At 36.9% G+C, this 14,669-nt stretch overlaps 1 protein-coding gene across 3 annotated transcripts in view; it reads left to right on the forward strand.

Annotated features, from left to right (window-relative positions):
- MTMR9 (myotubularin related protein 9) overlaps positions 1–14,669 on the forward strand; it is a 63,038-nt gene that overhangs the window by 11,954 nt on the left and 36,415 nt on the right. For 2 of the 3 annotated variants that reach the window (XM_059177268.1, XM_059177260.1), the window contains 2 exons: positions 1,319–1,427; positions 5,362–5,487. In XM_059177268.1, coding sequence (XP_059033251.1) covers positions 1,319–1,427; positions 5,362–5,487 — 235 coding nt within the window. The remainder of the gene's footprint in view (positions 1–1,318; positions 1,428–5,361; positions 5,488–14,669) is intronic. The other variant, XM_059177277.1, reaches the window with a different exon arrangement.

Below are 14,669 nucleotides of genomic sequence, written 5' to 3' on the forward strand. Positions count from 1 at the left end.
ACTGACTTTTTTCCTGATCACTTTGGCTAGTGGTTTATTGTTTTTATTATTTTCAAGCAATCACCATTGCTTTTATTATTCCCTATAATTTTCTTTTTTCTACTTCATCGATTTTGGTTTTGATCTTTATTTAATGTCTTCTTTGAATTTGACTTGCTCTTCTTTTTTTAGTGTAGTAGAATTTGGAGTCACTAATATGAAACTTTCTTTCTAATATAGAGGCTTTCCTCAGACTATCAGTTTCACCCATGTTCCCCCTTCTGTAGCTTGGAAACTCTCAAAACTGTAAACTGGGGTAATTGTAGGATTCACCTTTTTTCCCATCTCCCAGAGATATCCGTTCTTTGTTGTCTTGAAGATAGTTCTTTCGTATAGTTTGTCCAGTTATTTTGGTTGTTTCAGGTGGGAGGGTAAATATGGTTCTTGTCATACCTTTGCCGGAAGGAGAAGTGCCAAGAGTGTGAGTTTTCCAAATACATTTGATAAGAGGCATTCCAGTGTGTTGATAGGTTGTGGATGTCTGGTAGAATTACCTTTAGTAGCATTTGACCTGTGCTGATAATGTTTGCCTGTCCAAATTAACAATGCAGTGATGTGAGGCATAGGGGTGCTTACAGTGGAGATGGAGCTCAGGAAGAGTAGCCGTGGGAATTGCCATTCTAAACTGGGCAAAATATAAGTAAAATGAATAGTATTTGGTCAATCTAAGAATTCCTAGTTTAGGGAATACTCAGAAGTATTAATGGAAAAAAAAGGGGCCAACCAGTGGCAAAGCACAAGAAAACTCAGAGCTGTCAGCAAATACAAAACAAAACAACAATAATAAAAAGAAGACAAAAATTGTAATCAAGGTAAAATTATATTTGTACAAAATTTACCAATACAAAAGTTATGAGTAGATATGGCATTTAGAATATATAATGTAAGTTAATAGTTTTTAAAGACTGAATGAGAGATACGTATATTTAAAATCAACTACTACAAGCTTGGAAGTAAGTAAAATCTGAAAGTGTTTTCCTATGCTCTATGAACATTTAATATATTAATTACAGATCTTTTTTTCTCTATTCTTTGAAGTAAGGCCCTGAATAATCTTCATTAAGTGAAGTTATGAATTCAGGAAATTTTAAGTACATCTATTTAAAATAATTTATGGCTCACATTTTTTAATGTCCTGACTCTTCCTTAATTAGACTAATTTGAGAGAAGAAAGTTGAATATAGATGGTAATTACAACTACATTCTTTTTTCAAGGAGATAGTCATATGTTTAAAGATAGAAATATATGTTCTTAAGCATAATTTGTAATTTTTTACAGATTTGTGGGACCACTGGGTACCATCATCATAAAATGTAAAGATTTTCGAATAATTCAGTTGGATATTCCTGGAATGGAAGAATGTTTGAATATAGCCAGTTCCATTGAGGTAAATATTTCAGAGGAAAAATCTGATGAAAATAAATAGTAATTAAAAAAGAACCTTATATTCTGACTCAGTGTGGCTCTTATGTTTTTTTAGTAGATGGTTGGTCATATTCTGTGACTCACATATTGAAAATTGACAGGAAAGGCCTCACCCTGATTCATTGTTATAGGAATATAATAAGATTTTATTTACTTTTAATAGTTTTTAGTGTGACTTATTCCTCCAGGTTCACTTGTAGCATTTGACAGGATTTCCTTCTCTTTTAAGACTCAATGATACTCCACTGTATGTATATATTATAAGGTTTTTCTAAAAAGTAACTTCTTTTATAAAGCAGGGGATTATCACCAATGATTATAGTCTTTGTTTGTCTTTAGTAAGTTGTAATTTTCCCTACGTCATGTTTGCTTAAGACAGAGCATGTTTGTTTTATATTCGTAACAACAGTATTGAGTATCTGTTCAGATAACAAATAATAGATATTTTGCTTGGATAATTTAATATTTAAATGGAAGAGCTCACACCATTTTCTTCCCATTCAAACTAACTATTTTGGTTTACACTCAAATTTTAAATTGCCTTGTTTTAAATCATTGTCACTTAATTACAGCAATTAACTTTTTGTTTATAGTATTTTTAGACAATTATAGACACATCGACTTTTTTCCCACTTTGGTCTTTGAGTGACTAATCTGGTCTTTGTATCCAGAATGAATGCTATTGGCTTAACTACTAAAAGGAGACAGAAAAGTTTAAAAATCTGTAATTAGGATCTTATTTGCTTTTTTAAATAAGAATAGAGAAATTTAAAAAACTGTCATGCTGAGAAAAATGGCATGGAACTGGTTTACTTTCTGCCTTTGCTGAATTTTACTTAGAGGAAATGAGAAGATGAGCTGAACTATTTGTCTTGCTTATCTTGTCGTTTGGAAGTGATGTAATAACGTTGATTTGGCCAAATTTGTGAACATGGGTAAGGAAGACACTCTGTGGTTTCTAGGCTGTTAAATTGAAACACTGTCCTGCTCTTTGGGCAGGGGAATACTACTGACCCATTTCATTTGAGCTTTTTTTTTTTTTTTTTCCTGTTGTGGGTTTGGATTTTCACTAATCAGTCTACATTTTTCTTCTTATCCCTTTTATATAAAACTTAAAATATAGCTGGTTGGTGGATGTTAGTGAAGTTGCTTATGGTGAAGGATAATGGTAAAGGAAATATAGGGCAAAGCCTGTTACCCACTTTCTGATTGCATTTATTTAGTTTTGTTAGCATCTGACACTAATCAGTTGTTTAATTGGCTGTATATAGTACCTGAAGTACTTTAGAAACTGAGTATGTAGAAACTCTTGACCTCAGAAAGTGAATGATCTATTAATTATTTTACAACATACAAATATACATTGTAAACTTGGTCTCTTACCTTTTCCTGGTATCCAGTTCCTTCCCGCCTCCCCTATACATCTTGACAAAACTTGGTAGCAACAAGTGAATTGCTTATATAAAACAGTTGAGCTAGTCTTTCTAATCAAGAATCCATATACCCTAATATATTCTGCTGCCACAAATAGAATTCCATTGGAAGACTAACTGGCAAGTGGTCAGTTTTCTAAAATGTAGCAGGAAGCCTAATGAAGCTTTTTTCTATGTAGTTTCCACTGTCTTTTGGAATTGAAATGTTTTCAGTTCTTTCAGCATTAATGTGTTTAAAGGAAAAGTCCTAGTGACATAATATGTGATAACAAGTCAGAATATGAGTGCTTATTACCTACTAAAGTGGCTGTTGGGGCGCCTGGGTGGCTCAGTGGATTAAGCCGCTGCCTTCGGCTCAGGTCATGATCTCCGTGTCCTGGGATCGAGCCCCGCATCGGGCTCTTTGCTCAGCGGGAGCCTGCTTCTCTCTCTCTCTCTGCCTGACTCTCTGCCGACTTGTGATCTCTCTCTCTGTCAAATAAATAAATAAAATCTTTAAAAAAAAAAAAAATGGCTGTTGATTTGCATTTAAAATTGTGGTTGTACCAGCCACTATGGAAAACAGTATGGAGGTTCCTCAAGAAATTAAAAGTGGAACTACTGTATGACCCAGCAGCCCCACTTCTGGATATATATCCAAAGAAAACAAAATCATCTCAGAGAGCTATCTTTACTTTCTTGATCATTGCAGCATTATTCATAATAACCAAAATATGGAAATAGCTTAAGTATCTGTCAGCAGATGAATGGATAAAGAAAATATGATATTTATCCGTATATCAATAGAATATTATTCAGCCATAGAAAACAGTAATCCTGATATTTATGACAACAAGGGTGAAACTGGAGGGCATTATGCTAAGTGAAATAAACCAGAAAGAGAAAGACAAATATTGCATGTTCCTGCTTATATGTGGAATCCTAAATACTAAAAAAACTTAGAGAAGCAGAGAGTGGAAAAGTGGTTGCTAGGGGCTGAGGGAGATAAGGAGAGGTTGGTAAAAGTTACAAACTTACAGTTATAAGATAAATAACATCTTAGGATCAAATGTAAAGCATGGTAACTATAGTCAATAAAACTATATTATTGTATAATTGAAATTTTCTAAGAGAGTAGAACTTAAATGTTTTCAACAGAAGGCAAGTATGTGAGAAGATGGATATGTTAATTAACTCCAGGGGGGTGTCCTTTCACAATGTATCATATCATCATTTTGAATATCTTAGTTTTATTTGCCAATTTTACCTCCGTAAAGATGAAATTTTTAAAAGATATTGCAAAGAATATCTTAAAAACAAAATTTTTAAAAGGTGAAACAGTAAAGTAATGTTTGTACTGAACAACAGCAGCTCTGGCCTAGGTCACACGTGACCTAGGTTAGTGTGATTGACACTTTAGTGGTCAGTTTAGTGTGATTGGCAGCCAAAGACTGTATAGAAGTGGATAGTGGATTATACAGCCATGCTTCTTCATACTTTCTGTATTATGAGCTCTGGGGGAAAAGTGTCATGATTTATGGGCAGATGGAAGAATAACATTGGATGAAGATGTTTTGTTAAACTGCTAAACTACATGTCTAATCTGCTTTTAAAGTCTTGGGCCCATTCGTTTGTGAATCTGGTCTTTCTGTGATCTAGAGGAAGGTAGCTTTATTCTGAGAGTTTTGGAGAACTAACATGATGTTGGGCTCCTGTGTGAGTGTCTCCATAATTACTGTAATTTGAATTATGCTAATTGATTTTGGTACCTTTTTTCCCAGCCGTAGAAGTGTTTTTTATAAGTCCCCTGTCAGAAGGTTGAAACTGCCAGGTGATGGAGGATGTCCCATCTGTCTGTTCCTCCCATTTAGTCAGGTTTTCCTGTTGGTGTTATCCAGAATTCAAGTGTTTCAGATGATTATAGGCTCATTTGGGAACCACAGAGTTGTTGCCCCAGCTTGAGAATGGGTCACTGTAACATGAAGGTAATATACATGGGCACCAAGCTGTAGCATCTTTATTTATGGTAAATAACAGACACTGATTTTTAAATAATGTACATATGTTGATATACTCAATATCTGAATTTTGAGCCAAGGCCTTTTTTCTAACCAGATCCTGTTTCTTTTCTGATCCCTAGAAATATTTAGACCTTTTTTATTAGGCTTTGTTAAGTGGTATCAAAAGAAGTTATTTAATTTTTCTTCTGGAATAGGTGTGCACACTTTTTTTGTTCTTGTGTTCATTCATGAAATGTTAACTGAGCATATGCTATGTGCCAAGTACCTTGTTAGATGCTGAAAGTATGGAGATCAGCTTCAGTAAGCTTTAATTGTGTCTAGTGGTAAATACAATGTTGGAGAAGTAGATGGGGTGTGCATCCTTATTAGACTGTATTTATTTAATACCGATTTGGTAGTTAAAAGATGTTTCAAATTGCGGTAAGTTCCTTTCTCTTTCTTTTATCTCCTTTTTATGCCCTAGGCATTGTCTACACTGGACTCTATCACTCTGATGTACCCTTTCTTTTATCGGCCCATGTTTGAAGTGATGGAAGATGGCTGGCATTCTTTCCTTCCTGAGCAAGAGTTTGAACTCTACTCTTCTGCTGTGAGTAGCGTTTGAGATAACTTATGTGTAATGAGAAATAACCCATACTTTACTTGTGAAATGATCCCTTCCTTTTGACAACTAATAAGGTGTTGTTTGCTTTTCCATGCCTGAAAGAAATTTCTGTTAGTGCTAGTACTGAAGCTTCTGCCATTCAGAGATTTGTACAATTTGTTTTCAATTCTGCAGGGATTTTTATTCTAGTGGATTTCGGCTGGATCCCAGATGTTACTTTTTTAAATTTTGCAAATGATATTGGTAAAACATTAAGATCTTCAAGAAGATAGTCCTGACCTGTTTTGAGTTCATTGTTGATTGTTTTAAGAGCTTCTCCATAGAAGCAACTTTATATGTAGTAATTGGGTTCTGAGCCATCCCCAAAAGTCTGCTGAACCTGCTGTGTGCCTAAGACAGCATTAGAGAAACATACATCAATTTTTTCCGGGGGATAATTTTTGTGTTTTTATAATTTGGGCTATTATGACCAGGTCACTAGAATTGTTAAATTCTTAACAATTTTATTCCTTTCTTCTTCCATCACACTTATGTAAATGGGCCAAGGTATGGTGGGGGTGGTGGTCAAGAAGTAAAGATCAGGGGACTATGTAACTTAAAGAATAAAGATGTACATGTCAGCAAAGTAATAAAGTAACAGAAGGTCACTTTTATATTGTATGGGCATGTTTATGTACTTCATGGGTAACTACCTGTGTTTACACTTACATTTAGTGTTTTTATTGCATTAAGAACTGCAGAGTAAACATTCTTAAATGCATGATACTTTTTTGCTGTAATCACCTACCACTAACAGTTAGCTTAGAGGAATCCTTAATTATTTCCTAGGTGGGAAGTGGCAGTCACGTAGTGATCAGGAAGGGAGAAGTCTGGATGATTTGTTTGGGTAGCCAACACTATGTGTACGAAGGACTTACCCATGATTTATCTTGGCGTTAGGTGCCATAAGTGAACCAGTCTAAGTCTACCTTCTACAGGTCAACATTCAAATCAGTCTCCTGTTCTGTGCAGGAATCCGCTATGCTAAAAACATCCATGATGTGGTCATTTAGCCTCTGCTTGAAATCATAGTGTGGGAGAATTTGCAAAAACACAATGGTGTCCCATTTGGGGACAGCTCTAATTCTTAGCTGATCTCTGTTTTCCTGTACATAGACAGCACAGGAAATGTTTCTGATGTTACCTTGTGTCATTTAATTTATCTCATTCCTCTACTATGAACTCTTCTTCAAATTAGGAACTCTTATGTCCCCATTAAGTTTTCTTTCCTGCAGATTAAATATCAGTATTTACTTCAACTTTTTCTAATAATGGTGGCCTCAGGGCCATACACTGCCCTTGTTGCTTCTCCCAGCAGGACCTTCCGTCTTATCATTTATTCTCTTAAAATATAGTACCCATACCACTTGGTATAGATTGGAACTATTATTGATGCTTTAAAGCAGCTTAAAGTTATATTTGCTTTTTTGAGAATTAAGTTAATAATGAAATAAACTAAAATTTATACATTTTCTCATATGTGTTAGTAAGGGATCTGCCCTGTGTTTTTGTTATTGTATTTACTTACTAACTAATTTTTGTTTAGATTCAATACTTTTCCAAGTAGGCATTTTCTTTTTGGTTTAGCTAATTATTTAAGTTGTTTGTATATATGAAATTCTGGTATTTTTCTGCAAATTTTATAATCCACAGATTTAATGAGAACATCTTTAATGCCTTGTTTGAGGTATTTAGTTACTATTATTAGATGATGGAAATTTAAGATGAGCAAAGCATGGTTCCTTCCTTCTCCTTGTTGAAAGTCTGACAGTTATTTAATTAATCAAGTACAATGAAATAAGTGCTGACAAAAGTATCCACAAGGCATAGGGAAAATGACATTAGATTTGTGTTACTGAAAATCAATTCTGTTGCAAAATGCTAAGAAACTGCTTGAAAAAGCTATTGTAAAAATACACAGAAGATGGTTGGATATAGTGTAGAAAGATTCAGAAAGTAGAATTAAAAGGCATTGGTGAGCCACTCACTGGAGGTGAAAGGTAAAACAGGCAGTAGCATCTAGGATGCTACCATTGAGAAGAGAAAAACAGAAAGAGAAATGTGTTTAAAGGGAATGAGGTAAGTTCATTTTGGGGGATGGCAGTTCAAAGAGCCTGTATGGTACATCATTGAATATATAGAAGAGAAAGTCTGAAGCTTACTTGAGAGGTCCTTGTTAAAAATGAAAAACTGAGGGTAATCAGCAAATACTCTTTGGAAACCATGAGGAGAGACTGAGAATGCCTAAGGAAAGCATCTAAAGTAAAAAGGATGACAAGGATTGAACCATTTAAGAAATGAATGGAGGAAAACCCAAGGGACGAGTGAGTTTCAAGTAGGAGAGAGTCAGCAGTATGCAAAACTTCTTAGTCATTTTTTGTTGTCTCTTTCCTGGTCTAGAGCATAAGCTGCTAGATATAAACTTTACAAGGGCTGGAACCGTTATCATTCTGGTTTCCTATTGTATTGCTAGCACATGATAGGCAAAGGGTAAATATTAGTCGAGTGAATGAATGTAGGTGTGAATTTATTCAGGATGGGTCAAAAGGGTAGTAAAGCCTTCTATATATCGTTAGAAGTCCTCTGCCAGGTTACTCTCTTTGAGTAAGGGGTTTTTGTTGTTGTTGTTGTTTCCATCTGAAAACTTTTTAATTAAAATATTAGCCAGTCCCTACTTCATTATTATGTCTAAGAGAAATGTGTGGTATTGACAGTACTAAAACTAGCTATCAGGATATCTTGTGGTGCATCCCAGATATGTTACTGGCAGCTTGACTTTTGGGGACTTAGTTTCCATGTCTACAAAATGAAAATGTTGAACAGAAATGATCTCTAGAGTTTCTCCTACTTGAAGCATGCTTTTATTCTAGGATATCATGAAAGATTATTTCAGGTACTTTGTTGAAATAGTCATACATGATATATCTGTACTCCCTCAATCTATTTGAAATTATATATAAAAAAGGTAATAAGATTCCGCTTATGATCGAATAACTCCTCTATCTGAGAAGACCTCCTACAGAGATCAGTGACAAACTATAAATGAAACACAAAAAAACCTGCCACCTGAAAGCTCTGGTAATTGAGCAGAAAGCAGCGTATTTTGGAGGGGTCAAAATGCAGAGAAAGTGAATGACAGAATGAAATTCCTATTTGGGGAACTTTGTCTTGAGGTCAGCATAGTTGTGGCATTGATAACATGGAACAGCTAACATTCCCATAGAAAGCCCACTTTCCGTCTAGTAGGAGGAACCAGGTGAATGGCTTGGGGCATCAGAGAGCTAAAGAAGAAGAACCTTGGTTCTGTGGTATACAACCTTGAACCTGTGGCTGATTGTGAATGATGTGTGCTTGGAGCATACTAAGATCCGTCAGAACCAAGAGCTGAGCTGCCTTGCACCACAGGTGTTAATGGAATTTGCAATTCAAAGCTAACAAAGTTAATTGCCTACTAAAACAAAAAACATTAAGTCTCTTCAAAGGACTATAATGGGACGCCTGGGTAGCTCAGTGGGTTAAGCCGCTGCCTTCGGCTCAGGTCATGATCTCAGTGTCCTGGGATAGAGTCCCGAGTCGGGCTCTCTGCTCAGCAGGGGGCCTGCTTCCCTTCCTCTCTCTCTGCCTGCCTCTCTGCCTACTTGTAATCTCTCTCTGTCAAATAAATAAAATCTTAAAAAACAAAAACAAAATCAAAAAAACCAAATGACTATAATGGAATGCAGAGTTTCCACAACACAACATTTGCAGGATACAATCTAAAATAAAGCTAAAATATTGTGACCCATTCTGAAGGAAAAAGTTGGCAGTACCAACCCCAAGATGACTCACTCAAATGTTTAAAGTATCACACAAGAACTTTTTTTAAAAGATTTTATTTTTTTGATACAGTGTGTGCAAGGGAGCGCTGGGTGGGGCTGGATGTGGAGAGCAGAGGGAGAGGGAGAAGCCGAAGCAGAAATCCCCACTCAGCAGGGAGCCCAACATCAGGGCTTGATCCCAGGACACTAGGATCATGACCTGATCCGAAGGCAGATGACCGACTGACTGAGCCACCCAGGTGCCCATCACAGAAGGACTTTAAAGCAGTTCTTAAAACTGTCCAATTTCTCATAAAGGAAAATATGCTTAAAAGCAAAACAAAACAAAACAAAAAGTTAGGAAATACCAATAGAGAGATAGAAAATATAAAAAGAATCGAATGGAACTTTTAGAACTTTGTGAAAATTATATCTGAAATTAAAAATTCATTGAATGAGCTAAAAGCAGAAGAGATGACAAAAAACAGAACCAATGAATTTGGAATTAGAGCAATAGAACTTACTTTGTAGAAAGAAGAGGGAGGGGATAAGTTTTAGTAAAAAAGCAGAGTCTCAGGGACCTGTGTAACAGTATCAGAATGTCTAACATACATGTAATTGGAGAACCAGAAGGAGAGAGTAGAGAGAATAAGGTAGAAAATATATTTTAAAAAAATTATGTTCAAAAACTTTCCGAATTTGAGGATTGCTATAAATTCAAAAAGTTCTGCAAGCCACAGACAGGATAAATGCACAGAAAACATACATAAGCACTTCCTAGTCAACCTGTCAAAGAGAAATAATAAGGAGTTCTTGAAAGCTGCCAGTTAAAATTGAAACATTACATACACAGAGACAACAATCAAATGAGTGTGGACTGTTCATCAGAAATCATGAACCAGAAGAGAAAACTATAAAGTGCTGAAAGAAACAAAACCTGCCAACCTTGAGTTTTGTATATGGTGAAAATATCTTTCAAGAAGGAAGGTAAGACAACATTTTCAGATAAAAGGAAACTAAGATTTATTGCCAAGAGGCCTGTAGGGAAGTAATACAAGGGAAACTTGAATATTTAGAATTATTGAAGAATATTGCAAATGCTAAATACCTAGGTAAATATAACAGGCTATTTTTTAAATTTTTTTAAAAATATACATGACTATTTAAAGATTATAGCATTGCCTTTGTGGTGTTTATAGTGTATGTAGACATATATGGAAACTATAATGTTAAAGGTGATGACTGGGTGTGCGGTGGCTGATTGGATAAATATACTTTTACAGTTACATTGTTTGTTGTAAGAATCTGTCATGTGCATTGTAGGATGTTTGGCAGCATCTTTGGCACCACCAGATGCCAATAGAATACTCCTCCCCCTGCCTGTGGTTGTCTCTACACGTTGACAAAAGTTACCTCTATGCAAAATCACCCCTGGTTGAGAACCATTATCCTAGAGCAATTACTTTTTTAAAAATGGGAAGAGCTATAATTTAAAATTTAATACAAATATTAAAATGCAATTCTAAAAAAATAAATAATCTAATAGTACTAGTGGGAAAGAAAAAAACAACAATAAAAACCGAAGGGACAAACAAAATAAATGTTAGGAATACCCAGAATATTTATATATAAATTAAACAAAATACTTTTACTAACCTAGGAGTCAAGAAATGAAATCATAAAGAAGATTAGAAAATATTTTGAACTGAATGATAATAAAAATGCAACATAAAATATGTGGAATACAGCTAAAGCAATATTTAAAGAGAAACTTAGAGCTTTAAAATGCTTAGATTGAAAAAGGAGAAAAGGTCTAAAATCACCAACGTAAGCTATGGAGAAAAAAGAGCAAAGTAACTGGAAGGAATGAAATAATAAAAAGAAGAGTATAAATCAATGAAATACTTAGAACTCATAAACAAGTTTAGCAAGGTTGATCAATGTTTATATACCAAAACTAATTGTATTGGCAACAAGCAATCTGAAAATGAATAAAATAGTTAGGAATAAATTTAACAAAAGAAGTACAGATTCTTTACACTGAAAAACACAAAACATTCCAGAGAGAAGTTAAAGGATCTCTAAATAAATGGAGAGATATACCATGTTTGTGGATTAGAAGACAGTATGGTTAAGATCACTAGTGGGCTGAGGTACATAGCGGACCACAAAGTAAATATTTTAGGCTTTGTGGGTCATGCAGTCTCTGTTACAACTACATCACTCTGCTGTTGTAGCATGAAAACAGCAATAGATAACACATCAGTGAATTGGTAGTGCTAGGTTCCAAAAAATCTTTACTTACAAAAATGGGCAGTAGGCTGGATTTGGCTTGTAGACTATTATTTGCTGACCTCTCATTAAGATGACAATTGTCTCTGGGGCACCTGGGTGGCTCAGTCAATTAAGCATCTGCCTTCAGCTCAAGTCATGTTCACAGAGTTCTGGGATCAAGCACCAGGTCTCACTCTTTGCGCAATGGGAGCCTGCTTCTCCCTCTCCCTCCCTCTGCTGCTCCCTCCTGCTTGTGCTCTCTTTCTCTGTCAAATACACAAGTAAAAATTTTTTAAAAAGATGACTGTTGCCTCCAAATATATAGATTCAGTGAAAAGCCTATCAATTCCAATAGCTGTTTTATTTTGGGGTTGGTACTGACAGAACTATCTGAAAATATGTATATGGATTGCAAAGTTACTAGAATAGCCAAAACACCTTTAAGAAAATAAACGGTTTACTTTCCTTGATTTTATTTTAGTTATTTATTTATTTTTAAAGATTTTATTTATTTATTTGACAGACAGAGATGACAAGTAGGCAGAGAGAGAGGAAGGGAGCAGGCTCCCTGCCAAGCAGAGAGCCCGATGCGGGGTTCCATCCCAGGCCCTAGGACCCTGAGACCATGACCTGAGCCGAAGGCAGAGGCTTTAACCCACTGAGCCACCCAGGCGCCCCTTTTCCTTGATTTTTGTTTTCAAGATTTTATTTATTTATTTGTCAGAGAGAGAGCGAGAGTGAGCACATGCAGACAGAGTGGTAGGCAGAGACAGAGAAAGAAGCAGGGTCTCGATCCCAGGACGCTGGGATCATGACCTGAGCCGAAGGCAGCCGATTAACCAACTGAGCCACCCAGGCGTCCCAACCTTTTCCTTGATTTTAAAAACTTAATATAAAGCTTCAGTAATCAAGAGAATGTGATAGGGTAGACCAGGAGGAGTCAAGATGGCAGAGAAGTAGCAGGCTGAGACTACTTCAGCTAGCCGGAGATCAGCTAGATAGCTTATCTAAAGATTGCAAACACCTGAAAATCCATCGGCAGATCGAAGAGAAGAAGAACAGCAATTCTGGAAACAGAAAAACAACCACTTTCTGAAAGGTAGGACCGGCGGAGAAGTGAATCCAAAGCAACGGGAAGATAGACCCCGGGGGGAGGGGCCGGCTCCCGGCAAGCGGCGGAGCAACGGCGCACAAAATCAGGACTTTTAAAAGTCTGTTCCGCTGAGGGACATCGCTCCAGAGGCTAAACCGGGGCAAAGCCCACACGCGGTCAGCGTGGCCTCAGGTCCCGCAGGGTCACAGAAGGATTGGGGGTGTCTGAGTGTCGCAGAGCTTGCGGGTATTGGAACGGGAAAGCCGGCTACAGAGACAGAGCCGACAGTAAGCTCACAGCTCGGTGTTACCTTGAACCGGTCGCAGGCTCAGTGAGCTCAGAGCGCGGCCGGAGGTCAGGCAGACGGGAGTAACTGGGCGCTGTTCTCTGAGGGCGCACTGAGGAGTGCGGCCCTGGGCTCTCGGCTCCTCCAGGCCGGAGACCAGGAGGCCGCCATTTGTATTCCCATCCTCCGGAACTCTACGGAAGGAACTCTACGGAAAGCGCTCAGGGAACAAAAGCTCCTGAAAGCGGATTACTCACCCCGGCCCCGGGTAAGGGCGGTGTAATTCCGCCTGGGGCAGACACTTGAGAATCACTACAAGAGGCCCCTCCCCCAGAAGATCAACAAGAAATCCAGCCGAGACCAAGTTCACCTACCAAGGAGTGCGGTTTCAATACCAAGGAGAGCAGCAGAATTCCAGAGGAGGAGAAAGCCAAGCACGGAACTCATGGCTTTTTCCCTGTGATTTTTTTTTTAGTCTTGCAGTTAATTTAATTTTTTTCTTTTTCATTTTTTGTTTTTTTTTCTCGCCTTCGGGTAAATTTTTTTTTAAACTGTTACCTTTTTCTTTTTTAACGATTTTTTACTAGTTTATCTAATATATATATTTTTTCTTTTTTATATTTTTCTTAGGTGTTTTCTTTTTTTTAAATTCTTCTCTTTTTTTTCTTTTTTCTTTTTTTTTTCTTTCTTCCTTTTTGAACCTCTTTTTATACCCTTTCACCCCACTCACGATTTTGGATCTCTTCTAATTTGGTTAAAGCATATTTTCCTGGGGTTGTTGCCACCCTTTTAGTATTTTACTTGCCCCTTCATATACTCTTATCTGGACAAAATGACAAGACGGAAAAATTCAACACAAAAAAAAGAACAAGAGGCAGTACCGAAGGCTAGGGACCTAATCAATACAGACATTGGTAATATGTCAGATCTAGAGTTCAGAATGACAATTATCAAGGTTCTAGCCAGGCTCGAAAAAGGCATGGAAGATATTAGAGAAACCCTCTCGAGAGATATAAAAGCCCTTTTTGGAGAAATAAAAGAACTAAAATCTAATCAAGTTGAAATCAAAAAAGCTATTAATGAGGTGCAATCAAAAATGGAGGCTCTCACTGCTTGGATAAATGAGGCAGAAGAAAGAATTAGTGATATAGAAGACCAAATGACAGAGAATAAAGAAGCTGAGCAAGAGGGACAAACAGCTACTGGACCACGAGGGGAGAATTCGAGAGATAAGTGACACCATAAGACGAAACAACATTAGAATAATTGGGATTCCAGAAGAAGAAAAAAGAGAGAGGGGAGCAGAAGGTATACTGGAGAGAATTATTGGGGAGAATTTCCCCAATATGGCAAAGGGAACGAGCATCAAAATTCAGGAGGTTCAGAGAACGCCCCTCAAAATCAATAAGAATAGGCCCACACCCCGTCACCTAATTGTAAAATTTACAAGTCTCAGTGACAAAGAGAAAATCCTGAAAGCAGCCCGGGAAAAGAAGTCTGTAACATACAATGGTAAAAATATTAGATTGGCAGTTGACTTATCCACAGAGACCTGGCAGGCCAGAAAGAGCTGGCATGATATTTTCAGAGCACTAAACGAGAAAAACATGCAGCCAAGAATACTATATCCAGCTAGGCTATCATTGAAAATAGAAGGAGAGATTAAAAGCTTCCAGGA

This window comes from Mustela lutreola, chromosome 1 (genome assembly GCF_030435805.1).
Source record: "Mustela lutreola isolate mMusLut2 chromosome 1, mMusLut2.pri, whole genome shotgun sequence".
In the NCBI taxonomy this organism is placed as follows: Eukaryota; Metazoa; Chordata; class Mammalia; order Carnivora; family Mustelidae; genus Mustela; species Mustela lutreola.